Here is a 27,030-nt window from a genome sequence, read left to right as displayed (position 1 = left end):
TCAGAAAATAACAAGGGTTGCTGAGATTTCTTCTCACTCTAGTCAAATCGACAATTACCAAGAATACAAGTAACAATAAATGTCGGTGAGGACGTGGGGAAAAAAGTACACTCATAAATTGATGGTGGGACTGCAAATTGGTACAACCACTCTGGAAAGCAGTATCGACACTTCCCAGAAAACTTGGAATGGAACCACCTTTGACCCAGCTATCCTACTCCTTGGTCTATATACAAAGGACTTAAAAACAGCATACTACAGTGATGCAACCATATCAATGTTTATAGCAGCTCAATTCATAATAGCTTAATTGTGGAACCTACCTAGATGACTTTCAATAGATGAATGGATAAAGAATCTGTGGTATATATACCCAATGGAATATTACTCAGCCTTAAAGAAGAATGACTTTTGCTAGTAAGTGGATGGATCTGGAGACTATCATGCTAAATGAAATAAGCCAATCCCCCCCAAACCAAGAGCTGAGTGTTCTCTCTGATATACAGATGCTAACACAAAATAAGTTGGGGAAAGGAAGAACAGAAGTTCAGTGGATTAGACAAAGGGAAGTTAAGAGAATAGGGGGAATGGGAATAGGAAAGACAGTAAAATGAATTGGACATAAATTTCCTATGTTCACATATGAAAATACACAACCAGTGTAACTCCACATCACATACAACCACAAGAATGAGATCCTCCATGTATGTGTAATATGTCAAAATATACTCTACTGTCATGTATCATATCTAAAAAGAACAAATTTTTTTAAAAAAGAAAATAACAAGTGCTGGAGAAGATGTGGAGAAACTGGAACCCTCATGCACTGCAGGTAAGAATGTAAAGTGGTGCAGCCACTGGGGAAAATTGTATAGTGATTCCTCGAATGATTAAACATGGACTTACCATGTGATCCAGAAACTCAACTTCTGCTTCTGTACAGAAATGGAAGCAGGAATTCAAACCAACATTTGTATACCTGTGTTTACGGCAGCATTATTCACAGTGACCAAAAGGTAGAAGCAACTCCAGTGTCCCTCCTAAATGTCCATTGTCATCTGAATGGATAAGCAAAATGGGATCTCTATAAGGAAGTATTATTCAACCTTAAAAAGGAGGAAATTCTGACATGCTATAACATGGATGAACCTTGAAAACACTATGCTAAGTGAAATGTGTCAGTCACAAAAGGACAGATGCTGTGTGATTCCACTACAAAGTACAGAGTAGCCAGATTCCCAGAGATAGGAAGTAGAATGGTGGCTGCCAGAGCTGGGGAAGAGAGGAATGGGCAGTTAGCATTTAATGGGCACAGAGTTTGAGTTGGGGAAGATGAAAAGTTCTACAGATGGATGGTGATTAATGGTCGCACAACAATGTGAATGCACTAATGTCACAGAACTGGTTAAAATGGGAAGTTTTATAGTATGGATATTTTATTGCAATTAAAAAAAAAAGAGTCTGCAGCAAACACATATTTTAGTCTGGGAAGCATTGACGTAACAGGTCCCAGGCTGGCCTAAGAGTGTGGGCATATTTCTTAGCTGGTAAATGTTTTGCTTTAATTTGTAAAGATGGGTGAGAGCCAAGTCAGCCAGGGGTCCCCACGCCATTCAAAATGAGAACACATTGGACTTGGCAGGAGCCACTGTTGGTGGCCCAGTGTGGTTGCTGGCTGCAGTCCTGCTTGGCCCAGTGACTAGGGAGTGGGGAGGGGTCACCTGATGGGAGGACACTGCTGAGCATTCCCTGTCCTGCACTTTCTCCTATGCACATGAGTGGGGCACTCTGGGGGAGCCTAAGAAAATGGCACACAGTGCGGAAATGGACGGGCAGCCTTCTCCCTCTGTCTACCCAGCCCTTCTGGGAGCCCTGAGACCAAAACCAAAATCCCAGTCCATAGTCCAGAACCCAAACTGCAAAGCACCATGGGAGCAGAGAAGCAGGACCCAGGAAATACAATAATTAAATAATACAATGAAAGCTTAAATTTCCAAGTTAATTCTTGGGTATCATTTATAAAAGTTAACAGGGCATATTTAATTTAGGAATTGGCTCACGTCCTTCTCTTTACAGCTCAAACCTCATAAATGAAATATACTGGATCATTGCCCAGTACGGAAATAAAAGTTATGAATAATGTTTCTATCTCAATCATTGTCAGTGCTTTAATATTCCTAATTACTTTAAAAAGCTAGATATTCAATATAGGAAAACTTCTTTTCTTTTTATCTCCACTTGTGAGATTAGCACAATTTAATAAGAGTCACTCTGTCGTCTTTATTCAGTATAAACTGACATTTCATCCTTTTACTCTTCATTATTATATGGGATCAAAGTTTATGACCAAGCGTGCGGCCACTCCATTTCCCCGTATGGGTCCATCTAACAGCCTGGAACGATCCACAAAGCTGACGCATCTGCCTTCTTCTTTTATGGAGCAGAAAGAAATTAGTTGAGGCCTTAAAGAAATTAGGCTATGGGGTCATAAGTCTGTAAAAGAATGAAAAGCCCCACCCCACCTCGGCACTAGAGTTGCCTGCTTCAAGACTGTCAAAGTCATAAATCCTTTGGCAGCCAAAAGGGCAGGGCAGGGGCAGGGAGTAGGATGATGTATTTTTATACCCTTCCCTGCCTCATCCAGGAAGTTATCCTAAGGAGAACCTGGATCTTGTGGGCCTTTTATGCATAAGAAGGATCGCTACAGCCTTTCACACGGGGCCACGGGTCCTTCTTCACATGTCCAATAAACCCAGACTCCCTAAAAAGTCCAAAAAATATTTTTGAAGTTCTGCACAAGAATTCACATAGAGGTAAATCTACAGGGAACTGATTTGAGGTGATGTATCATCTTTATGTCACTAGATCTGATCAGTCGTATGCCACTTCAGAAATATTACTGTTTTACCCAGGGTGCTACCCAGATCCTGTGGGGGTAGCCCACAGATGTCAGGGCCACCACACACTTTCTAAACCGTGGAGAGTTCTTCATTCTGAGACCAACAGGCACAAGGGGCCTTGGGGAAAAGATTCTGGGCACAGAAGAGTAGGGAATCACAAGGGACCTGCATGTTCATCAACAAGGGGCTGGTTAAATATATTTAGAAATCCATGGGATGAAACTTTATAAGGCCATTAAAAATTTACAAGTTGATGAAGGAAATGAGCACATGACTTAAAGGTGAATTTTAAAAGCAAGTGATAGACTAGCACATACATGGGGTCCAGACCTGGTTCTATGTGCAATTGTGTAGAGAAACCATGGATGGTGGGCGAAGCACCTAGGCCCCAGTGGTAGTTACCTCTGGGTGTGTGGATTTCACCTTTTTTTTCTGCCATTTCCATGCAATTTGACGTTTCTTTTTTTCTTTCCTTTTTCTTTCATTGTTTCTTTCTTCTTTTCTTTTTTTTTTGCACCAGGGATTGAACTCAGGGGTGCTTAATCACTGATTCACATTCCCCAGCCCTTTTTATTTTCTATTTTGAGATAGGATTTCACTTAATTGCCTAGCCTCGCTCAGTTGCTGAGGCTGACCTTGAACTTGCAATCCTCTTGCCTCAGCCTCCAAGGACGTTCCTTTTAACACAAAAACTAAAGGTATAGCTTAAGAGACAGGGAGAAAAAACAACCTAGGCTCCTCTGCAAGGGTGTCATATGTACAGTCCCCATTCAGAGGCCTCCAGAGATACTCACTGCATTGACTGAGACACCTGTCCCCGAGGACATGGCCCTGTAGAGACCCTAAGATGCTGAGGAGCACAGGCATCCAACCGAACAATAACAAGCACGCAAGCTCAAATGGCTCAAAGAAAACCTGATAACAATTAGTTTTTTGTGGCTGGTTTCTTTGCCTCCACAACCATACCTCAGGGCCATACTTTTTAGGTAGATCCCTCCTTCCCCTGTGAGCAATCATGTTTTCACATCAAATATCTATTTCAACCTTAGACTATATCAACAGAGGGAAGGCGAGTGTAATAATTAAGAGTTCCAATCAGGACCCAGGTTTTTGCTTGAGAGACAGTCCCAGTTACACCATTTACTAGCTATGTATTTTGGAAGTTCTCTTTTGGGGGGCTGGGGATTGAATCCAGGGATGCTTTACCACTGGGCTACATTCCCAACACTTCCTAAATTTTATTTTGAGAGGATGTCACCAAATTGTCCAGGCCGGCCTCAAACTTTAGATCCCCCCACTTCATCCTCCTGAGTAGCTGGGATTACAGGTGTGTGCCTCTGCACCCAATTCTTTTGGAAATTCTTTAACCTCTTTATGCTTTAATTTTTCCATTTATAAAATGGGTCTAATAATTCCTACATTGTAGGTTTGCTGTGAAGATTAAATGAGTAGATAGGCAAAGGCCTGATACATGTAAAATTCAGTTCATGGTAGCAGTCTCCATTATAATTTTCCACTGCTCAGACCAAGGCTGCAGGTGTGGGGTCAGGTATAGGAATGATTTTTAAGAAGAATAAAGAGCAGGGGCTGGAGTTGTGGCTCAGTGGTAGAGCGCCCGACTAGCATGTTCGGGGCCCTGGATTCGATCCTCAGCACCACATAAAAATAAAATAAAGGTATTGTGTCCAACTACAACTAAAACAAACAAACAAACATATATATGGCATAAAGGCCACAGGCACTGGGAAGAAACCAGTCGGGAAGACAGGTCAGGTGATGTCATGAGAGAATCAAAGCAGGTTAGAGAAGAAAAGCAAAGGGAGGAGGTGCAGGCTGTCTTCTAACACCTGAAGGGCTGACCTGCAAGGGACCCTGGTGTCCTCCATGCCTCCCCAGCAATGGCTGTCAACTGCTCTGAGATGACTGTGTACCCAGAGCTTGCAGCCTTGTCCAGTGAATTCCTGCAGAGAAACTGGAATGGCAAGGAAGGTCCTGGAGACCCGTCACCCTGCCTGGCCTTTAGCATGAGTGAGAAGTTACCAGTAAACCCAGAGGCGGAGCTGCACTGCCCAGAAGGGAAACCTCCCCCTGGATAGACCCCCAGTCAGAATGTGCCTCCCAGCAGCATCGAGCAACCTGCCACTAGAGGGACGCAGGCAGAGGTTGGCGAGCTCTTAGGAGGGCATTTAACCTTCCGTGCCTGAACACACTGCAAGTGAGAATAGTAGCCAGTACTGCCGGGCTCCATCTCTTAGGACTTCCTGTGGGTTCAGTAGTACATGCCTTTGAGTGGACCCAGGAGTGGTGGCCCTTCGGCCCATGCGGGTGGATCTAATGGAGCGGAAACAGCTTGTGGGTTTTTGGGCACTGAGTCTGATGACAGCGCTGGGGGTTGATTAGACAGCGCAGAGTTGTGCTGGTGAGTAACAGGGCTGCTTGCCTGTGTGTCTGGTATCCTCACTCTGGGGGCAAGACCTATCTGAGTCCTGTTCATCAGTGTGAGAACTCACCACATTTGCACTGATTGGTGATGCACATGTGCCCGGGGCCCCTGAGACGCGAGCTGCGGTTCAGTCTGCGACAGGCTGCCCCCGGCAGTGAGCCAGCAGCAGACCATCCCAGGAGGGCTCTCCTCATCCAGCTTAGATGGCTCTTCATCAAAGATTCATTGTAAGCCACGTTATGGGAAACAAAGCATGGACGACGGGGGGGCCCTCAGACATGTCACCCAACGCGTTTCCTGTAGTTCTAGTCCACAGAAAACTGGTTGAACGTGCCCTGAACCCACATGTCCCTCGCTTGGGTTCACTTTTCCTTGTCTGGCCCTCTTCTCAGTGACAGCCCACCTCAAAGTGCCGGACCAGGTGAAAGCAGGAGACCACCGTGGCTACTGGGGAGTCTTCACACTTTAGAGAGGGTTTCTTGGATACCCCAAATGGATCCCGGGTTCCCTAGGCCAAGACAATCACCAAGACACAAAGCCACACACCCAGTGGCCTTGCTTTGGCCAGCATGTTCTCAGACTCCGGGAGGACAAGGGCTCCACATGAGGCCTTTGGAAAAAGGACTGGGGTTGTGGCTCAGTGGCAGAGCACTTGCCTCGCACATGGGAGGCACTGGGTTCGATTCTCAGCACCACATGAAAACAAGCAAACAAAATGAAGATATTGTGTCCCTATATAACTCAAAAAATATTAAAAAAAAAAAGAAAATAAAAGGACCATAAGTAGAAGCTTCTACCCCAGCCGAGGGAGTGAGAGAGGGCAAGAGACCCCAGGAGACCAACGTGGACCTAGGTTCTCATGACTTGCTGTCTCCGGGTTTTCATGACCGTCACAGTTAGTATGGGGTAGGGAACGTGGAGGTGGCTCCCCAGGATGGGCTTAGATCCCTAGTGGATTAGCTTGGCTGTGTTGTCTACTCAAGTCACCATTAAAAAACACTCTACCCCAGAACAAAGCCGGAAGGAACTTGGGCTTCAGCATTAGTCAGGGCTTTTTGAAAATCAAAGAAGACGGTGACATTTAACCAACCACTGATTGACTGCAGAGTGTGACCTTGGAAAGGGGTCACTGGGGGAAATGAGTGGAGAGGGGAAGGATCTGTATTCCCCAGGTAGCTGCCAGGTGCACCTCATCCTCTTGGTGACCAGCCCCATAATAAAGATGACACCCCATGCTATTGTGGGTCACTGGTTAGCCCCAAGAGCACCCTCCTCACTCCATGTTCACCAGGAAGTTTCCCAGGAGAATGTGAACCATCTATGCACAGGGATGAAGGAACACAATGACCTGCTCCCGCGAGTGTCCCCTTCTCCTACCTTTAGGGGCACAGAGATATCTCAGTGTCCACCAGTCTCATAAATCAGTCCCCGTGTGCCTCTGTGGACACCCAGAAAACTAAGCCTTTGTACCAGCAAAGCCAAGGACAAACTAGATCACGGTAACCTCCAGCGCCTGCACTCTTGGGCAGCACCCCAAGTTCAATTCGCAGAGACCATCCAGAGGTGCTCCATCCAAAGTCACAGTAGTACAGATGGCCCCACAATTCCTTTTGTTTAAACACACAGACCCTCATAGACCCCCCTAAACCACCACCCCATACCCCCTAGAGCCTGCTGCCCCCACAAGTACCTTCACACATGAACGGCGTCCCCCGATGCCCATGCCATCTCAGGCAGCCCATCCTGAGTCACCCCATCCTAACACAAGGATAAGCATGCACTTGCCCCAGCCCCCTCCCAAGTCATAACCAGTGGGCCACCTGACCCTCAAAGACACCAGACTCACCGCTGGAACAGTCGGGCCCTCCCCAGCCAGGCTCACAGTGGCAGGTATCCGGGGAGACACAGCGGCCGTGCACGCACTCCTCCGTACACAGGGCTGAGGGGCGTGGAGAGAGGGAGAGAGAACAGAACAGTGAAAACCAACCCCTGGGCGAGGAGCAACACCCACCTTGTCCCAGCTCCCCGGTGCCAGAGATGCTCAGGACAAAAAATCAAGTCCCTCACGGTGCGAGTGGCCTAGCTCTGAAATGAACTGATGTCCAGTGTCACATCCTAAGATGAAACCCAAGCCCAAGAAATGGGCCTCAGTGGCTTTTCAACACTAGCCCCTCCATACGCTTAAACCTCTGGAGTACTCTGCAAACCACTGTCCCCAAGTCCCACTCCTGCGCTCCCGCCCCACCTGCTCTGTCAGTCACCTGTTCCTTTCCTTTTTCCGGCCTCAATTTCTTTCTGCAAAGGCGCCCAAATGTACCAGGCTGCCGGAAGAGAACGGGCACCTTTCCCCCACCTTTCTGCCCCCCTCCCCAATTGTCCCTATTTTGGGGCTCTCAAATGTCAGCAAATCTGCAAAGTACACAAATGCTGAGGAAAAAGCAACAGCTAATTATAAGAAAGTAATTAAGAGAGACATCCACGATGATGATAATTGTAATTAGAAAGCGCCTGGCAATTTCTTATCATGCAGTCAAATGCTCCTGAGCCGCGAGGCTGCAGCAGCAAGCAGAGGTTCCGTCCACGCCAGCGCCAGGGAGGCTTATTGACAGCAGGGTGAAGGGGGAGATTATTTCTTTCTTCTTTTGACAGAATCCACATTTTCTCAAGGTCATCCTTTGCTCCTGAGAGATCTGCCCCACCATCTAATCCATCAGTGAAGGATTAGAGAAAACACCCGTTACCTCCCCCACCAATTTTGAAGGCTTAGGAAATCAGTTGCTACGATCGACCCTGTCAATGTCCCAGGTGGGATCTACATGAAGGGCTTTTTTCCTGAAAGCAACTAGAGACCTTCTCTTTGCCATTTTGGCCTGGGAGGGAAAGTGGGTGGCCCCCTGGGTGAGTTGTCAGGGACTGCCACTGACCTGCCAACACCCTCCACCTGGTCCAATGTCCACCGAGAAGGAACTCCTAGGTTAGATAAGAAGATCCTTTTTGTGATTGGTATGGTGTCCTTTGGCCCATCCCAAGCATACAGCCTGACCTTGAACCTGTTGCCTCAAGAGAGCCATTTCAGATGCCCAGGACTCAGTGGTCTGGAGTCAGTCTGTCCACAGCAAGCTTGGAAGGTGACATGTCTGGAGAGGCCAGCCACCAGAGTGCTTCTCTGTACAAGTGGCTTTCAGGGGGAGCACTGGTTTGTGCTGAAGATATCCACAGCGCCAGACCCTGCTTCCCCAGAGCCCCAGGAACGGCCAACCCAGCTTTCACTGAAGAGCCAGGCTAGACCCTGGCCCCAGGTGCCAGCTCCACTTATAGAGCCACAGTGAGCTGCTCTCCTGGCCACTAGTGAGACCCCAACTAGTCACTCCAGTCCCCACTGGACTTTCCAAACAAGTTTTAGTGAGTCAATGTCCCCAGCACACACTGGACACCAGGTGTCCAGCCCCTGGCTCCCCATCAATGCCAGCCCCTTGGCCCAGACAGCTCCCAGTCTTTGGAGCTGCTCCCTGTCCCCCATCCCCACCCCACAGGCAAAGGCCCTGCACACGCCACAGCTGGGCCCATTTGCATTACAGCTTGTCAGATTAGCTCAGTGACACCTCCAACTGCAGAGAGCAACACCTTGATCCCCCGGGTCTCTGCCAAGGCGGTGACAGCAGGCAGTGAATCATGAACCTGCCAATGTCATGGATGGGAGAGACCTCGAGAAAAAAGTCATGTACAGCCCTTGACCTTATACATAGAGAACCTGAGGCCTGGGTGTCCGTGACCTCATGGACAGTGTGCAGCCTCTCGGCCAGGAAGGAAGAAGTTCAAGGATGAAGCTCCTGGAGAGAGAGGCCTCTGAAGGAGGAGGAGGCAAAACATTCAAGACCAGGACCTTTGCCTTTCAGGTCTCTCTCACACTGGACCACACGGCTCGGGGGCTGGAAGAGCCAGAGCAGAGTGGGCAGCATAGAGTGCTGCAGCTGTCCCCAGGAGGACCAGCAAGGGCAGGAGAGGAGCTGCTTTGACATACTGGGTATCTGCAGAGGAAGGGGAAGGGAAGTCTGAGAAGGAGGGCCACTTAGTGCCCTGTCACCTTCTCTGCTCTCTGACCCTAGAGAATGGACCACTGGCCTAGCTCCTGCACGTTCTCCCTCGCTGGCAGGGGATGGCCTTTGGATGCTCTGAGCAAGCTCCACGTTACACTGCCTTTTCCTCGGTCCCCTCCGAAGTTCCAGGGATCTGAGAGACAGTCTGCCAAGCACCTCCTGCCACACTGCAGATACGGGCCCTGACTCGGACCTGTGTCCAGCACACTAGGCCCTGGTGACCCTGCACATGGGCAGTCATCCCACAAACCTTGGCCTGCGTCCAGGAATATGGCTGTGTCCCGCTCTAGATCTCACTGCCCACTTCTGCTTCTTATCGTCCTGGTATTATTTCTGTGCTTGTTAAAACCTCAACCCATCATATTTCATAGGTGTTGTTCAGACAGTGTTGAAGCCTGAAATATTGAAGGTGAATTCCTGCGACTCTGACGTCGTGTCTGACGTTTGAGCCACTTGTGTTTGAACACCGAATGGGGAGGGGCTGGGGTGCTGTGGGGAGAGTGCCTAGGGGGTGATGAAGGCGGGGCTCCATTACCTTCCCTGGGGCTGGGGCAGCCCCCTCCTAACCAGGACCCCAGGGAAGCGAGTGGTAGGCAGCCCCTCCACAGAGGCCTAGGGTTTACACACAGCTGACCTAGAGTAGAGGGTCCTCTAAGTTCTTTCTGAGCCATAATCCCACTCTGGCTGACAACTGGGAGGGTCTGGACTAGGGTTCTGTGCCCCCTGGCCTCCTTCTCTGGCCTCCTCCTCTGGCTCCTATATCTCTACACAGAGCTTTTGCCAAGTCCCTCTTCCCCACTGCTGTGTGTCCATTGGTTCTCAGGGCAGGGACTCTAATGCAGGCTCCCATGTGACCAGCTATGTGACTGGAGGTGGCACTCCCCTTTTCTCAGCCCCATTGAGAAATGTGAATTGCTGCTCTCAGTCCCCCAGCCCCATCTATCCTCCTGCCCCTGTCCTGACCTAATATCCTGGCATGCTACAAGTGTCTTTAGTGAGAAGCAGGACATGGGTGGTTAAGAGCACAGACTGATCCAGGATGCTGGGGCTGGACCCAGGGGTGCCAGGAGCATCTCTAGTGAGCTAGAAGCTGTGCTGAGTGAAAGAGGAAAAGGACCACATGAGAAGGCATTGAGTGCACATGGCCCTCTGTAACCCGGGAGGTCCGTCCAGCTGGCTGTCCACATCCAGCTGGGAAACAGACGCAGAAGGGCAAATCCACACAGTTAGCAAGAGAATGTGCTAGATCCATGCTCCCAAACTTTTTGTTCCTTATTGCCCCCTCCTCCACAGCAGGATTTTTAGACATTTTTTTCTTAATTTTTCCTTCCCATGAAATTCAAATGCCACTAGTACCCCATGCATCTCGCCTTCCACAAAATCAGACTGAGAACCAAGTTTTACCCCTTGAGGAGGCATGTGCTTGATCTCCTCCATTGGCCTCTCCAGACCCACGCCCCACCTTCTCCACCCTCCTTTGCTGGGAAGTGACCTGCATCGATGGCATTAAGGGGCTTCCTTGGCTTCCGGTTTCTGGATGGAAAACAGCAGTGGGTGGGGGGTGGCAGAAGGCAAGTTCACCCGTGAGGAGGCAGCCCATGGGATGGTCCTTCTCCATTCTGGCTCAAGGTCCCAGCAGGGTTTCCTGGGATTGGGGATGGTAGTGCCTCCTCATTGTTAATGTGCTTACAAATAACCACCTTCTCACTCAGCTTTCCTTGGTGGCTCCGCAACGTGCCAATGTTTCTTGCCACAGCCCTAACTGACCGGAGGCCACCCTGAGGTGTGAACTCACAGTGGCCTGCTCTTACCCACAGGCTCCAGTGCCACCTGGACACAGTTTGAGAGAAGAAAGTCCCAGCACCAGCTCTGTCACTGAAGCCCCTCCCTCCAATGGGCCTCAGTTTCTCTGTCTAAAATGACAGGATCTGGATGTTCCCTCCAGCTCTGGGGTGTCAGGGCACCATGGCAGCAGCTGCTGGCTTTTCTGATGATTCAAACCACATTTGAGAAGAGTCCCGACACCTATGGCGGCTGGCATGGGGACAAGTGTGCTCTGTGGTGCATATCCATGGACTGGGACATCAGTCCTGGGGCAGGTGAGCTTGCAGGATCCAGGATGCAGAATGTGGCACAGACAAAGATAGATGAACCAGACTTGGGGTCTCCTCTGCAAACTGTGAGACAACACAGGTCCTTCCCTGACCCAAAGTGGCCCGATCTGTTGATCCTCGCACGTGGGGGGCCTGAATCAATTCTCAGTTCTATTAGCATTCCACCCGAGATGACCCGCAAGTCCCTGAGGTGTCGGAGGTAATGTATTTTGCTTGGCGGTTTGCAAATGGTCTCACTAGTTAATGGAACGATAAAAATTACTCACATGGAAAGGTCAAGATAAATAAAGACAACTTCCATGCTCCCTGGCCAACTGAGCCGGATACCTAGTGAGGGCAGAAGGCCTAGGGGTCAGGGACAGGGTATCAACCTCCCAGAATTCTATGGCATGTGGCTTCTGGAGCATCCCCTGGACCCAGAGCCCCAAGGCACATTGATCAGCCCACCATTAGCATTCTTGGCAGGAGCCTCAGATCAGGTTGTCATTGGATTCAGCTTAGAAACAAAATGACCTACATCCAAGTGGGCCCAAGTGCCAATTCTGAGGTGACATGCTTAGCATGAGTGATTCTGCCATACCCAAGGTCACACGGCCCATGGCCCATGGTGTATGTGTAGAGGGGGACTCGAGGAATCTCCAAGGGGATTTCTAAAACAATTCACAAGATGTGTATCACTCCATCCTTTATAACTACCAACGCCGGGTCCCCTCCACAGTCTGAAGAGTCCAAAAAGCTGGCCCTTCTTCTCAGCATGTCCAGAACTGGCTTTGAATTGCTATGGCCACATCTGGCTCCAAGACATGAACAATTTTAGAAAAGCAGCACTTCACCTGCAGGGCTGATACAGCAGAGGACACTAAGCACCCAGCCCTCTCCTGGTTTGGGGGCCAGGGCTCTGCAGGTGTCCCCCTACCCAACTTGCTGCGTGGGCCCAGAGCCACTCGTCTTCACTTTGGAGGTACCCTGGTTGGTTATTACTCTCTGGCAGCAGCACAGCACTACTTAAAAGCCAGGGCCCTGGCTCGGCCACTGATTTACCATGTATCCTCAGGCAACTTCTCTGGCTCTCAGTTTCCACATTCATAAAATAGCCACTGACTTCAGCATCGCTGTGAGTAGCCAGTGAAAATCATGCAAAGTACCTGGATTCAGAGGCTAGTTGTAAGTGTTGCCTCCCCCCAACTAGTGTGTGCGTGCGTGTGTGTGTGTGTGTGTGTGTGTGTGTGTGTGTGTGTGTGGTTACTATATTCTTCCCACAACTGGGCAGGGGACCTGGGATAACATAGCCCAGAGAATTCTTAGGCTCATTTCATCTCCAGCTCAGAGGATGATAGGATGGCCTGAATTAGGACTGAGGCAGGGATGGGTAGACTAGAGGTGCCGGGATGGGGCAGGGAAGGAAGAGACGCAGGCCAGGGGCAGCCTGCGGGAGGATGATAATACGCGGGGAGCACTGTGCATATCCCCCTTTCCTTTTCTGGTTCTCACGGAGGAGAAGCATGGAACCAAATTTGGCCACGGTTCTGGCTGCCAGACCCTTCCTCCTGTGTGTTTTGGGGGGAAATGTCAACTTGGGTCAGGTTGGGGGACCTACACCCAGAGTCCTCCCTGCTCCCATGCAACCTCTGCTCATTCGTGCAAATACCCACACACATGTGCAGTGTTTAGCAAGCTCCTCCTGAGAGAGAGCCAGAATATAGAAGGGCAGGCCTTCCCCTGCCCTCAGCGTCCTGAGCAGTGAATCCTCCCCCTGCCTGCTCTTGATCCCTCCCCCAAAGAGCAGAGACTGGGGGCCATGGGGAGCAGTCCCACCCTCAGATACTCTGCAGCAAGCTGTGCACAGAGGGACAAGGTCTGCACTCAGAATTCCCAAGCCAGGACAGTGAGGAAATCAGAGAACAGACTTGGAAGGGATGGGCTGGGTTCAAGTTTGTGTTCTGCCACTTCCTGGTGTGTGATCTCAGGCAAGTTATTTAACTTCTCCTAGACAGTTTTTTCACCTATGAGATAGGAAGAATGGCCCCGATATGGCCTAAATTTGCTACAAAATTACATCACTAATGCACATAGACTGCTTAGAACAGTGCCGGGCACTGGGGACCTAGCTGGGTCATTTTTCCAAGTTCTTCTAACCCATTTCCCTGCCTCTGAGCTCTCACTCACTTTGAAAGCACTTATTAAGCACTTATATGCCAGACACTGTGCTAGATGCTGAGGGCACCGTAAGCAAATACGCCACAGTTCCTGCTTTTATGGCTCAGTTGAGTGAGCCAGTAAGCAAGGCACTAAAATGTCATTGGTGCTAAAATGACAGCCAGTTCAGGGTGCAGGATGGGTCCCATCAAGGAGCGGGCAATGCTTCCACATGTGGGGGGACAGGGGAGGGCATGGGAAGGTGACACTTAATTGGATGCTCATAATGCATTTCCTGGGCACCCACCCATGTGTTTGCCAGGCACAGAACCAGCCTCCTCCACCCCACAAAAGACCAGGGAAACCTTTTTCTTTTGGTATTGGAGATTGAACTCAGGGATGCTTAACCACTGAGCCACATCCCCAGCCCCTCCCCATTTTACCTTTAGTTGTAGGTGGACACAATACCTTTATTTGTTTATTTTTATGCAGTGCTGAGAATCAAACCCAGTACCTTGCTTAGTGTGCTAGGCAAGCATTCTACCACTGAGCCATAACCCCAGCCCCCCAGCCCTTTTATATTTTATTTAGAGATAGTGTCTCACTGAGTTGCTTAGGGCCTTGATAAGTTGCTGAGGCTGGCTTTGAACTCATGATCCTCCTGCCTCAGCCTCCCGAGCCGCTGGGATTACAAGTGTGTGCCACCGTGCTTGGCTATAGACCAGGGAAATTTTGCCTTTCAGGGTTCTGTGCAGAAAGTCTCCCTTCATCTGTCCTTTGACTTCTCCAGTTTGCACACCTGGCTGTCCTCAGTGCCACTGAAGGGTCTTCCAATGTGAAGAATCCCCCTATACACACACACACACATAGGGACTTCATACAGCCCCGAATTCCAGTTACACCCCCTTTCCCACCACTCACCTGTGTTTAGCTTTCACATTAACTTGAATACCACTCCCCCTGCCTGTTCTGCCCACCCCTGGCCCCAGGTGGGGTTAGGGACCCTCCCTGCTCCCTGCCCCATGGCACAGCGGTTCTGCCCGTCCATCTCCCATCAACTCCACCAAGGCAAGGCATGGGCCTCTCCATTCCCTCTATGCCCCAGCAACTAGCACAGTGTCTGGCACACGACAGTGCTCGATAAGCCTATGTTGAATGAATGTCTGAATCTGCACAGGTCCTCCCCTCCCCTCATCAGGATCCCACCTGTCTCCCAGGTGGCCCACACCAGGATGAGAGACCAAGGCTATACCAAGGCCCCAATCCCCCCATGGTGGGACAGCAAAATGCTCTTCAGAAAAAGTCCAGTGACTTCAGCTAATAGAAAGAAATGTCCCAGAAAAGACAAACAGGAAGGACGACAGCCTGGGGTCTCCCAGTCTGGAGCCCCGGGGCCACCTATCATCAAATGTCAACGTTAGATGACAGACTCCCCTGGGACTTTCCTTGTACCTCTACCAATCACCCTAAGATACTACCTGACTTGCCTCATTATGGCTTAACTGTTAATAATTGTTTACCAATTAAAGTTTTCAACTTGCCGGAACATTCCTATCAAGTTCCTGCATACAGCAGTTCTTCCTGCCACTGGGCCTGATTAAAAGCCCAGCATGGCTGGCAATTCCCTTAATAGATGCACAGGCCCCGGGTCTGCTGCCGGCCTGCTCCCGGCACCCCCAGCCTTCTTCGCTTTGTAGAGGATTCTCCCAGCTGAGCTGTTCAAACCACCAATACCGTATTCCTGCAAGGAGCAACAGCTTTCAACTTGTTAATGATGTTGGAACATACGGCCTGAGTCAGCAACCTCTAGCACACGACCCAAGAAAATCTTTTTCTGGGTCTTTTTTTTCCCATTTGACAGATGCCAGACTTTTTCCAGAAAGACACATTCCAACTGATTGATTTTTTTTTTCTTTGGGAAATTGATCCTTACCACCTACGAGGAAAGCAAAACATGAGGCTTGTCAAGCATTTTTTTAGTGCTCTGATTTAAAAACTCATCCCCTGCTTCTGCCTTGCAACTTGCCTTCCCCAAGTCTGTTCTAGCAGCACCTGTGAGACCCCCAAGGAGGCAGTGGTGGGAAAAAGGAGAGGCAGATGGGGGCCCACTGCCCGCTCTCCAGCAGGGAGGCCCCGAGCACACAGGAGTGGCTCAGCACGTGGACTTCAGGTTTGGCAGGCCTGGGTTGGGGTCCAGATGCTTCTACCTAGTGAGCTGTGTGTCAGTTAAAATGACCCACTCTTGGGAAGCCCCGTGTGCCCCATCTGTAAACGTGGACTAATAGCATCATCTGAATCAAAGGTCATGGAGAATAAATGGGATGATGCCTATAAGGTGTTTGGCAGAGGGGACTTCCACCAAGGGTCCCAGAAATCCCAGCTAAGAGACATCATTGGTCTAGGAGAAGGCAGCCCATCCTTAACCCTCAAACATGCTGAACTCAGGGAATTTAGCTGACACCCATAGCATCTAGGGGCAGAAGGTGCCAAGTAATAATATTGTCCCCATTGCTGCCACCCATCCAGTGTTTGCAGCCCCTCTCCATGTCTCATACCAACTCTCTGCCGAGCTCTGGCCTCACCTAATTGCATTCATGTCCTCAAGTAAGAATGGTTCTCTCCGACCCCTGGGCCTTTGTATGTGCTGGTCTCCCCTACTGCCTCCTCCTCACCTGGCTGACTCATCTTTCATTTCAAATATTGCCTGTTTTAGAAAGCCATCCACGGCCACCCTTAATAGGTTAGATTTCCTGATATGTGTTTTCTAGCACCTGTCCTACCCCATACTGGAACAAGTCACATGTCACTGGCTCTTCAACCATCTTCAACATTGGACGAGGAGCCTCTGAAAGGAGGACACTGTTTTTCTCTATCTCTTTCTTTCTCTCTCTCTCTCTCACCCTTGTGCCCTCAAGCCCAGCATGGTACTGACACAAAGAAGCTTAATAAACCTTTGCTGAATGTATGAGCAAATGAATCAACACAGTCCCTTGCACTTAGGAACAGTTCTGATCACTAGAAAGCTCTTTGCTTCACTGAGCTGAAGCCTCTGCCTTCTTGGAACTTGCACGCGGTGGTGCTGAGTCTGCCCTTCCCTGCTCTCAGCCCATATTTCCTTTTGATTCCACACGACAAGTTTCTGGAGACTTTTTCCTATAAAGATCTGAAGCAGGCCATTAGACAGAGTGACAGGAACCCACGGCTTTGGGTAGGGTGTGGCTTGGACAGAAGGTGCCCACCCATGGAGAAGGGTCCTTCCTTCAAAGTCTTTGTCCCAGGTCTGCATCAAGGCTGCTGCCACTATCTGGCATGATGAAGGCCACCCCAAGGCATATGAGATCTGTCACAGCTGCATCCCCAGTGGCAAGCAGCCCGTGGTCCCACCGGTTTTAAATCTCACTTGTATGAGAAGCCAAATCAGGAGCTACTTAGCACCACTGATTTAGGGCTTTAATAAAAATAATGCAAATTGGATGGGAGAGTCCTCTGTGAAGGTCACTGTCTTTTGTTTCTCCCGCCCCCACCCTGCCTTCTCTCCAGCACCTTTGGCAGCCTGGGGAAGCCTAAATTCCCTTCCCCTCTCTGGAAGTCTGTGATTTTATGATTTAGTCCTCAGCAAAAATCACTCTTTTCTCCGTGTAGGCTGCGTTTGTTTCTCGCCGAGCTGTGTTTAGGGATTTCCTGCCTTCCCAGGAAATTAGCTTGTACTTCTCATCTTTGAAATGACCCTTTACCACCCCTGGCCTGCAAACGGAGAGGCCTCTGCCTGTGCCCAGCTCCGTGGTTAATGAGCCAGGTGGATGGTCACGCTCCCCTGAACAATGACAAGGTGGCAGGACAGATTCCCAGAGCCCTTGCAGCCTGACATTCTATGAGCTGGGGATGTTCAGGGCTGCCCTGACTAGAGCTTCTGGAACTGGATTTCCACCCCACCCCGACCCCGTCCTCTTCCTTGGTCCAGACTATCCCTGACCCAGAGGGAAGCCCACAGTTACTGCCTTATGTTTCAGATAACATTAGAACATTTAATGCTTTAGCATTATTTTTGAATAAACTTTTAAAAAATCACTGACACCTGTCACACAGTCTAATTGGCACAGCCAGAATCAAACCCAGAGATGAGACGGCAGAGAACTAGAGCGGCCCCGTGTGCCCCCCAGCAGACCTAAGCCTGTAGGGCAGCCAGATAAAGGGTGATGCTGGCCCGTGGGCTGCGGGAGCCAGGAGCCTTTCTGGCAGAGGAGGGGAACCTTGCAGGTGACATGAAGAAACACCACGCTGGGCTCACAGGAGTCCTGGAAGCAGAATTGGACCAGCTTTCTCCTCTGAACTCCAGTGGTCAGAGGAGGGTCACCTGGGCTAAGAATGGGCCATCCTGCCAGCCCTGATGACCTGGGGAGCGGGGAACGACATTCCATCCTGTCCCTCCTGGGCTCAACCTGCAGGATGCCCCTGCCTTCACCCTGGCCTGCCCTGGAGCAGCCCCACAGCTGCGTGGAGGACCATGGGGAGGGGAGGAGAAGATCAGGGATCTCGTTCTTTCCCACCCATTTTATCCACAGGCCTGTCTATGTCTCCGAGGGGAAAGCACCATCTCAATACACTTGAACCTGAGGACATGGTAAGTGTGCTGGGTCCTTTACTGCAGCACTGGCAACAACAGCAAAGGCCTGAAAATAACCTGGTACCCACAAGAGAAGGCTACAGAAGAGACAGCACAGCCACCCTGTGGAATACTATGCAGTCACAACAAGGAACCCCAGGCTCTTCCTGCTCCACAAAGGACACAGGACTAAGCTAAAGAGGAAAAAAGGCCAAAGCAGAGCAGAGTTCAAATTACTCAACATTTTGTGGAAACATTTAAAAGTATAGGGAAAGAATTTGAATATGTCTTTCCTCATAGACACATAGAACATCTGGAAAGATGCAAAAAACTGATATTGCCAGTCTCTTCCAGGAAGGGGGGGACCAGAGATGGGGTTCATCTGCACCCCTTTTTGTAACTAATAAATTTTAAACCAGGAGAATTTTTAGCTGTGCCGAAGATAAATACATTTTGCATTCATAAAAGGCCAGGCCCTCTGGAGAAGGCCTTGGGGAGAGGAGGGCATCAGTGTCCCCACCCTGATTAGTCCAAGAGCAATTGCTACCACAGAGAATCCTGGGGACTCGGGGCTCCCAGCAGATTCGGAAGAAGGTTCACTTCCGGCCAGTGCCTGAAGGTCAGTTCTGGGGCTGAGCTGGGGCCTGAGAAGTCACTTCCCTGGCAATGACCTGGGCTCTGTCACAGCCAGCCCAGCACAGCCAAGAGCAGGTTCCCCACGGTATCACTGCCCCGTGTGGGAGGCCAGCAGCACAGGGAGGGGACACAGCACCAATGTCCCAGGGGACCCTGAACAACATGGAGAGACCCAATAACACAATCGCACGGATTTCCCCAGATGGTGTTCAGGCCTGTGTCACACTGAACGTGTATTGATTTGTTCAGATAAGAGCCTTGCTCTCCGCCTCCCAGCCTGGGCAGCCTAATCCTGTGCAGGGCCTTCCTCCCGCCCTCTCCCTGTGCGTTCCTGTCTTCTGTCCCACCCTCTCACTTACTTCCTCACGTTCCTTTTTTCTACTTCCCCTTTTCATTCATTGATCCAAAGCCCCACCTGAAGCATCTTCCCTGGGCAGAGCCCAGGAGCCTCGACCTCCCCGACCCACTGCCCTCTTCCTCCCTCCTCCCCCACGAAAGTCCCTCATCTACCCAGTCATTCTGGCTGTTTGGGGTGGGGGCAAAGGAGGGAAAAAAGAGGGAGGGTGGGTGTGCCCCCAGCCTGACATCTCATATCGGAGCTGCACAGGGGCTGTGGGAGTCTGAGGGCCACAGGGAGGAGGCTGATGGTCCCCGAGATTGGTCCAGCACCAGTGCCTGAGAGGACATCACCTTCCAGCCAAGAGAGCAGCCCCACAGTGGGCGTCCTCTTTGGGTCCCTGTATCCCTTCCTCTTGCCACCCAAGGGTGGATCCCTCTGGGATGCTGGGCCCTCCCTGCCCTCCTGCTGCCCATCCTCCTTTCCACCTTTTATTTAAGGTTCAGCCCCTGATGCATCCTGCCCGGAACTCCAGGGGGCAGAGGAGTGCCACATTCGACTCTCTACCCCAGTTGTGGTGACATCTGGCTCTGAACTAGTCTCAGATTCTTAAAGGGTGGGATGGGGCATTCTTTGTTCCCTGCTCTCTCCCCAGACCCTGACCTGTGTGTGACAAAGCTTGCTATTTACATCAGGAGGAAATCCAGTAGGTATTTGCAGAAAGGAAAAAAGAAAAACAGAGTGGGAAGGAAGAAGAGGCGCCGGGGATAACTGAAGAAAGACAAAGCAAACTTCTGCCTCTGTTTTCAGAGCCCAGAGGGCTGATTCCGACGGATTCACTGGCACTGTGTGGTTCCTAAAGCACATTTGTCTGTCGTTTCCTTTCCTTTCCCAATTCCCCTAAGTAGGCAAGATAGGTCTGTTAATTACCCACTTCGCAGATGGGAATCCCGAGGCTCAACGACCTGAAGGCACCTGTGGGGGGTCCCCCACACTCCAGCTGGCTAAGAGCCCTGACCTCTAGGTTCCCTGCTGTGACACTTGGCACAGCCTCTCATTCCCTGCAGCATTCTCTCAGCTTGTCACCTAGAGCAGCTCGCGTGATAAATCATCACCTGGCATGCTGGGGGCTCATCTGGCAGCCTGGGCCATCAGCCGCAGAAGGACAGAGATCCCTGTCCACTGTTCCCTCCCATCCAGAGCCTGGCACTAGCTGGCTGCTGAGGACCACAACACCCTGCAAGGCACAAGGACAGACATCTGTGCCAGAAGGGGCAGGGACACATGCTGCCCGTGGGGAGGCACCTACAAAGCAACTGGACCCTGGTGCTGGCAACAGGTGCTTCCAGAAACCAGAAATCCTGAAAAGCAGGGCTTTTATTTTCCCCTAGGGGCAAAATAGCAGAGGAAAGGTGAGAAGTAATTCAGCCCTTTAAACACAGAAAATGCTGATTCTGCCCCAAACGCACCAAGGGCAAGCACTCAACAGAATATTGTATCAAAGCAACAGAAACAATATCAGACCCAGAGTGACAGCCCACAGGTTGCCCTGGAGTCTGCCTTGTCCTCAGAAGCCAGCAGTCGGAGTTGCAGTTGGCCAGCATCTGTGCCCCCCCACTCCTGTGTTAACCCAGTTCCCGGGATTCCCACTCCACATGCTTCCAGGACCCCAGCCAGGCAAGATCACCTGCCCAGAGCCAGAGGCCCGGCTGATGACCTTGGGTGAACTTCACTTTCTCATCTGTAAAATGAGAACGGCGATGCCCTGCCACAGACCCACAAACAGCCCAACAGATGGGCAAGGGCTCATGACAAGGTCAGGAGGTAGAGCAGTGAGATCGTGAGCTCAGGAGCTGGGGTTCCTGTGTTCAAACTGCAATTCCACCACTTCTGTTTGGAGACGAGCTAGCTACCAGGGCAACTCCCTTGCTGTGGACACCCTGTTTCCTCACAAGTGTAAGGAGAGCTGGCGGGTGCCTCATGGGCACCTTGGCAAAGGGAGGAGAAGGGAAGAGGTGGAAGATGACCTGAGGGCAGGTTTGGGTTGTCAGAGCAACTTGTCTTCCTGACCCTTCTTTCTCACCATCCCCCCTGACTTCCGGTCTCATTTCTGCCCCCTCCCTCCGCATAGTGTGCAGAGTCAGGATCATCTATTAGACACAGAAGGTGTGAATCCCAAGCAGCTCAGGGGAGGAAGGGGAATTGCCAAGGTCACACACCAAGTTCATGGCAGCGTCACAGCCAGAACCCATCCTACCTAGCCAGCTGGGGCTGGGCACTGTGCTGGCCACAGGAGGTACCCTGGAAAGTCATGTCCAGGGAGGAAGTCAGAGGTCAGCATGAGTCCTGTTCCCACAAAGGGTAGAGGGGAGGACCAGGGGAGTGCACAGGGCAGTGGCTTCCACCACACAGTGCCTAGCAGCCTCAGGGCTGCCACAGATAACCTCCAACAGCACTGAGGCCTCTGCATCCCGCAGCCTCAGGATCTTGCCTGCCTTCACTCGGGTCCAGCCAGAGATGCCAAGGCCTGTTCTGTTCTGCTGGGAGCCACACTGGACCTGGCCCCATGAACCTCTTCCGCCCCATCCTGACACCTCCTCCCAGCCCTCTGCCTACCACTGTCTGCTAGTTTCTTAGAGCATAAACTCCCCTCCCACCGCAGGGCCTTCGCCCATTCAATTCCCCCTGCCAGGAGCTCCCTCCCAGCCCTAGGCCTCGCCCATGAACTCTGCAGGGCTCAGCTCCCAGCCCGCAGCTGACCCTCCATCCTCCTTTCTGAAGGACATCTCCCTGATATTGGCTCTCATCACCTGCATTCTTTTCCTCTATGGCACCCACCAAGAATGTCCTTCCAATTTATCTGGGGACAGCTATGGAAAGCCTATCTCTGAATAGGTTGTCAGCTTCATGGGGTACCCCTCTCTTTTGTTCACCCATAATGTCTACCCCAGCCCTGGCACTGAGCCCAGAACACAGCAAGCACTCAATATACGTTGTCCGAATAAAAAGTCAGTGATCACAGTGTTAACCACTCTAGTCCATTTGTTGAATGGATGATCCGCTTGTCTAAAAAAGATACATTAATTACTGTCATAAGAACATCACCAAAATAAACAACTTTCCCTTCCTGCTCCTCTGTTTCCAAGGAATTGGAGGTAAACAACACCTTGTATTTGGTGTAACAAAGTAAAAATCCAATTTATGTCAAATCCCAGATGTTCACCTTGAGAGGGAAGCAGGCACGGGTTATCCTCAGGATGAATCCCAGAGAGGTTAAGTGATTTGTCCAGCTTCACACAGACATTGATAGAAACATGGAAAGCAAATGCCCTGATCAAGCCAGACTTGCAGACTTCCTATATTCAAGGGGAGGGGTGTCTGGGAATGAGGCCATGCTGGATTTGAACTCCCTGGGTGAAGGAGCATGTCTATTTTAACAATTCCTGTCTCTCTAGCACCTCACCCAGAGCCTGGTACGTAAGAAGTACTTGAAAATCAATTGCGTAGTCATAAGTGATATTTAGACCAGGAAAGAAACCACCATTCAGGGAGATGTAGAAAGAAGGGAGGCCGTTCTTTAACTGTCTGGAAAGCCATTATGTGGAAGGCAGGGACTCATTCTGGGATCCTGTTGAGAGCAGTTCAAAACCACATGGCCTCCCTTAGAAGAGAGCCACCTTCTCTGTGGCTGTGACAGCATCAAGACCCCACGATGCACAGCTCTGTCGGTCACTGCTCACATATCAAGCTTGCCAATGGTGGCTGCAGTACCCTGGTGGACATCAGCATCCTGACAGCTGTGCCCACCTGACCCTGAGAATGTGGGCTCTGGTCTGGTCACAGGGAAGGATCGGGGTCCACCCGTGTGTCTCCTGATTCCCAGCCCAGCTCCTTGGACATGAGGCCTGGTGTTCTGGACAGAGGTCGCACCACTCGGCTCTCAGCCCAGCTACTCCAGTGGCTTTGGGTCCTTGCTCTCCCCATAGGACTTGCTGGAGGTCAAAAGCCACACCTCTACCCATCGTTTGGGTTCCCTGAGGTCCACAGGGATCCTCCCTCTCCTTGCCCCTGGACACGATCTCACACACAACCCTAGGAGGACAGCCTGGGGTGCAGGGCAGCCACCTCCCTGGGAGTCACCTCCCAGGTGCTCCCCCCCAACCCCACACCAGAACCCCTTGTGCAGGGTGTGGTGGGAAGGAGACCCCACCTGGATCCAGACAAAGGGGAAGAGGGAGGCGGCCCCCTTGAGGAACTGGGGCAGCCCCACTGCCTCTGAAGGTCCCTTGACGCAGCTTCCTCACCATCGTCCCCTCTCACAGGGTAGAACAAGAGAGCTCCCAATGGCCTCCATCCCAGGAAAGTGGAACCCATGAAGAAGAAAGTGCGTCCTCAGTGGTTGCGTCCCACCACCAGCTCAAGATGCTCACAGGGCTTGGAGTGGCACACCAAGTTCAGGGTCATCTGGGGACAGGGAACCCAAGGAGAGCCCCTCCTAGAGACCAGGTTGGCCTCTCTGCTGCCAGAGATGAATGAGCAGGGTCCCCTACCTTTCTTGGGACAGGGCCATCTTGATTTTCCCAGTCACTCCCCGGCAGACATCACTAAGTTATTACTCCACCGAAACAAGGAGACATTCAGATCCAAACCTTGCCTTGGGGACCTTCAAGGCAACTTCCTCCAGGGACCAAGGTGACAGTGACACAATGCCACACAGCACAGCAGGTAAAGGGACAAGACACCCAGAGTCCACTCCAGGCCTCTGGAGAGAGCAGCTTCTGGGGCTGGGGATTCCGAGGCCTTTAGGCTGTGTCCCATTCCTGCAAGCCAGGGAGAGAGGGACATGGCACTCCTCCCTGACAATGGACCCGGATGATCAACAGAATGCCAGCCAGCTTGGGCTTGTTGTGACATATGGATTGTGGAGACCCAGGTGGGGTGTGGCTGGAACATCTGGACTGGGCCAGGGCCGACTTTAGATCAAGTTTTCGAGGTGGGAGAGCACCAGCGTCCTCTGCTGTGATACTCTCTATCCGTCCTAGGGGCAGGGAGGGACACACATGGCCCTCTCAGGTAGTGGTCATGTCGGGCCGGGAACCTTCTGCAGACCAGGAAGCCACGGTGGAATCTAATGTGCAAATTCCTGGCTTGTCAGTGGGAGAGTCATTGAAAGGCGGAGACACAGCAATTTATGTGACAACTCTTTCCTAAAATGAACACCCTCTGCTGATGGCACCTTCCAAGAACTGCCTGCAACTGGGCAGGACAAGCTTCTTGAAAAAGGCTCTGGAAACCTCGATCTGAATCCTCTCTACCAAATCTCAGCACAAGAACCTTCGCTAGTAACCTGACCTCTGGCCTTTGTGCTTTGCCTCCTCATCTAGGAAGGGGGAGTCACAGAAGCCAGGGGGAGTCACAGAAGCCAGGAGTGGAGGGACACCCACCCCAGGGCCTGGCACTCCAGGGGACCCACCCAGGGATACTTGCTCTGCACAGCCACCGACCACCAAAGGAAAAGAGTGATCATTTGGAGTCGGAACACACTGGAATATATTCATCAATCCAGCCAGCTGGGGAGGTGGGGAAGGAGAGGACCCCTTTGGGGGAAGGATATTAACGGTTCCAGCCAACCAGAAGTCCCTCATCACCGGTAATTCTCCCACAGGGAGCCTGTCCAGGTTGAATTATCTTCCGTGGGAAGGAGAAGCAGCTCTGGCCCTTTTAACCTAACACGGATCATAGAGCAGAGAAAATATAACAGCCCCAAACCACTAAGCACTCTTCAACTAGATTCTCCCACCCTGCCAAAGAGGCTGCAGTTATAGAAATGACATGGATATTTTCTGCAGAAAGGGATGGACTACCTGCTGGGCAGAGGCAGTGGGGGACCCCAGGGAGCTGGTAGGGTATCAGTCCATACGACCTCAGAGACAAGGTCTGGCCAGGGCAGACAGGCTCAGGAGGTGGCCCTGAGTCAAGGCGTCTGGAGATGGATGGCTGTGCACTAGACCAGGGCACGGAGCGGGACATTCCATCTCTCTCCACCCCACCCCCTGGACTGCTGTGTCGTGAGATGCTGTCACATATGCGTGAAAATTGCAAGTCTCATAATTCACCCAGATGGTGGGGGCCCCCGGATTGCTCCTTCTCGAGAGACAGCTGTTCAACCACTGGGCCATATGGCTCCCCTTGCTCTGCACCCTGCTCTGGGAAATAAACCACTTCCCACAAGCAACTTTGCAGATCTTAAAACTGTCTCTTGCTCTTAGCAGGTAATTAAGATCTCCAGCAGAGGCATCCACATTGTGGCCCCGTGGTTTGTCCACATGTCAGAAGCTGAGTTTTAAAGCTCTATCCGGGTCCACTCAGGGGGCTGGAAGGCCAGGCACACTGCCTTTGCCTTCTTTAAAGGAGAGCAACCAAGTCCCAGGGGCCAAGAAGGAGTGGCTCAGAGCTAGCATGCCACTTCCCTGTGCAGGGCCTTCACCCTGCCCAGACACACCCCAGAATTCTGGGCTGGAAGAGACCTTGAGGGGTCAACCTGTCCTATGACAGAGGTTGTTTCATCTCAGACAGAAAGACAGACGATCTTACATTTTTTGTCATTTGAGCTGTAAAAGCTATACCAGTGCCATTAAGAGTAGCTTATGCTCTAAGGCCACCCTGAGTTCCTTGGGGCAAAATCAAGAGCCCTGGCTGGCAGATCTTCCTGTCACAGATAGGCAGGGACCTCGGACCCCTTTCTGGAGTTCAGAGTCCTCCTGTCTCTCAGGGACCCCTGCAGGCTGAACCCAAGGATCCTGATGACACGGGTCCAGATGTTCTGCCTTTGCTGAGTGGACAAGTGGTGATCCGGGCACGTCCTAGAGCAGAGCCAGTTCCCGGGCTTCTCCACTTACAAAGCCCGGCTCCTGGTCAACTTCTCTGACAAGACCATGAGCCTGATATTTATTTGCTATTCTTTCTGGCGGTTTCAAGTAGTTTCTTTAGGAAGTCAGGGAGGGAGCCTGTGAGCCCCAGCCTGATCCTATGTTTAGATAGGGATCCCTCTCAGATCTGAAGACTGTGGTCCTTTTGCCCTTGGCCTCGCAGTGAGACTCTCTGCATTATCCTGCCATACTGGATGGACATGGAAGGGTGACTAACACACTTGCTGTGTGCCAGTCACAGTTCCAAGCAATTTATGTACATTTGTCCACCTAATTCCTTCCCAAACTTGAAAGTATTGTTATCATCCCCATTGCACAGATGAGGAAACTGAGGCACTGAGAGGATAAACAGCAGGATTCCTCTGGCTTCATCCCAATGGGAACGGGAACTGAGCAGGACAGTGTTGGGCTGGGTGATGGTGCAGTCACATACAGCAGGGGCAGTCCAGCAGCCACACCCCAGATCCTACCAGCTAAAGCTGCCCACCGTCACCCTCAATACACCCCAGACACAGAAGCTCAGAAAGCAGCTCTGGAGCATCAAGCTGGTGGCCACTGGCTCCAAAAGAATGAAAATGATACCATATGCCTGGATTTGAATTCCCAGGCATATTCTACTGCTTTACTCCTGTGTGACGTTGGGTAAGTTTTATAACCTCTCTGTACCTCTATTTCATGTAAAATGAGGATGTGCTCCAGCAACTTAGCAAGACCCTGTCACAAAAATAAAAAGGATTGGGGTTGTAGCCTGGTGGTAAAGTGGTAAAAATAAAACAAAATGAGGATGTCAATAGTACCTACTACATAGGGTTGTCTTGAGGATTAAATAAATTAA

General features: G+C 51.0%; 1 protein-coding gene across 13 annotated transcripts in view; it reads right to left on the bottom strand.

Annotated features, from left to right (window-relative positions):
• Positions 1–27,030, bottom strand: part of Megf11 (multiple EGF like domains 11) — a 322,486-nt gene that overhangs the window by 163,666 nt on the left and 131,790 nt on the right. For all 13 annotated transcript variants that reach the window (XM_021727705.3, XM_078049438.1, XM_078049436.1 and 10 more), the window contains one exon: positions 7,190–7,282. In XM_021727705.3, the coding sequence (XP_021583380.2) occupies positions 7,190–7,282 (93 nt within the window). The remainder of the gene's footprint in view (positions 1–7,189; positions 7,283–27,030) is intronic.

The sequence above is a fragment of the Ictidomys tridecemlineatus genome, chromosome 5, assembly GCF_052094955.1.
Source record: "Ictidomys tridecemlineatus isolate mIctTri1 chromosome 5, mIctTri1.hap1, whole genome shotgun sequence".
Lineage (NCBI taxonomy): Eukaryota > Metazoa > Chordata > Mammalia > Rodentia > Sciuridae > Ictidomys > Ictidomys tridecemlineatus.
The sequence above is the reverse complement of the archived record's forward strand: the minus strand, read 5'-3'. Positions and strand labels throughout refer to the sequence as shown.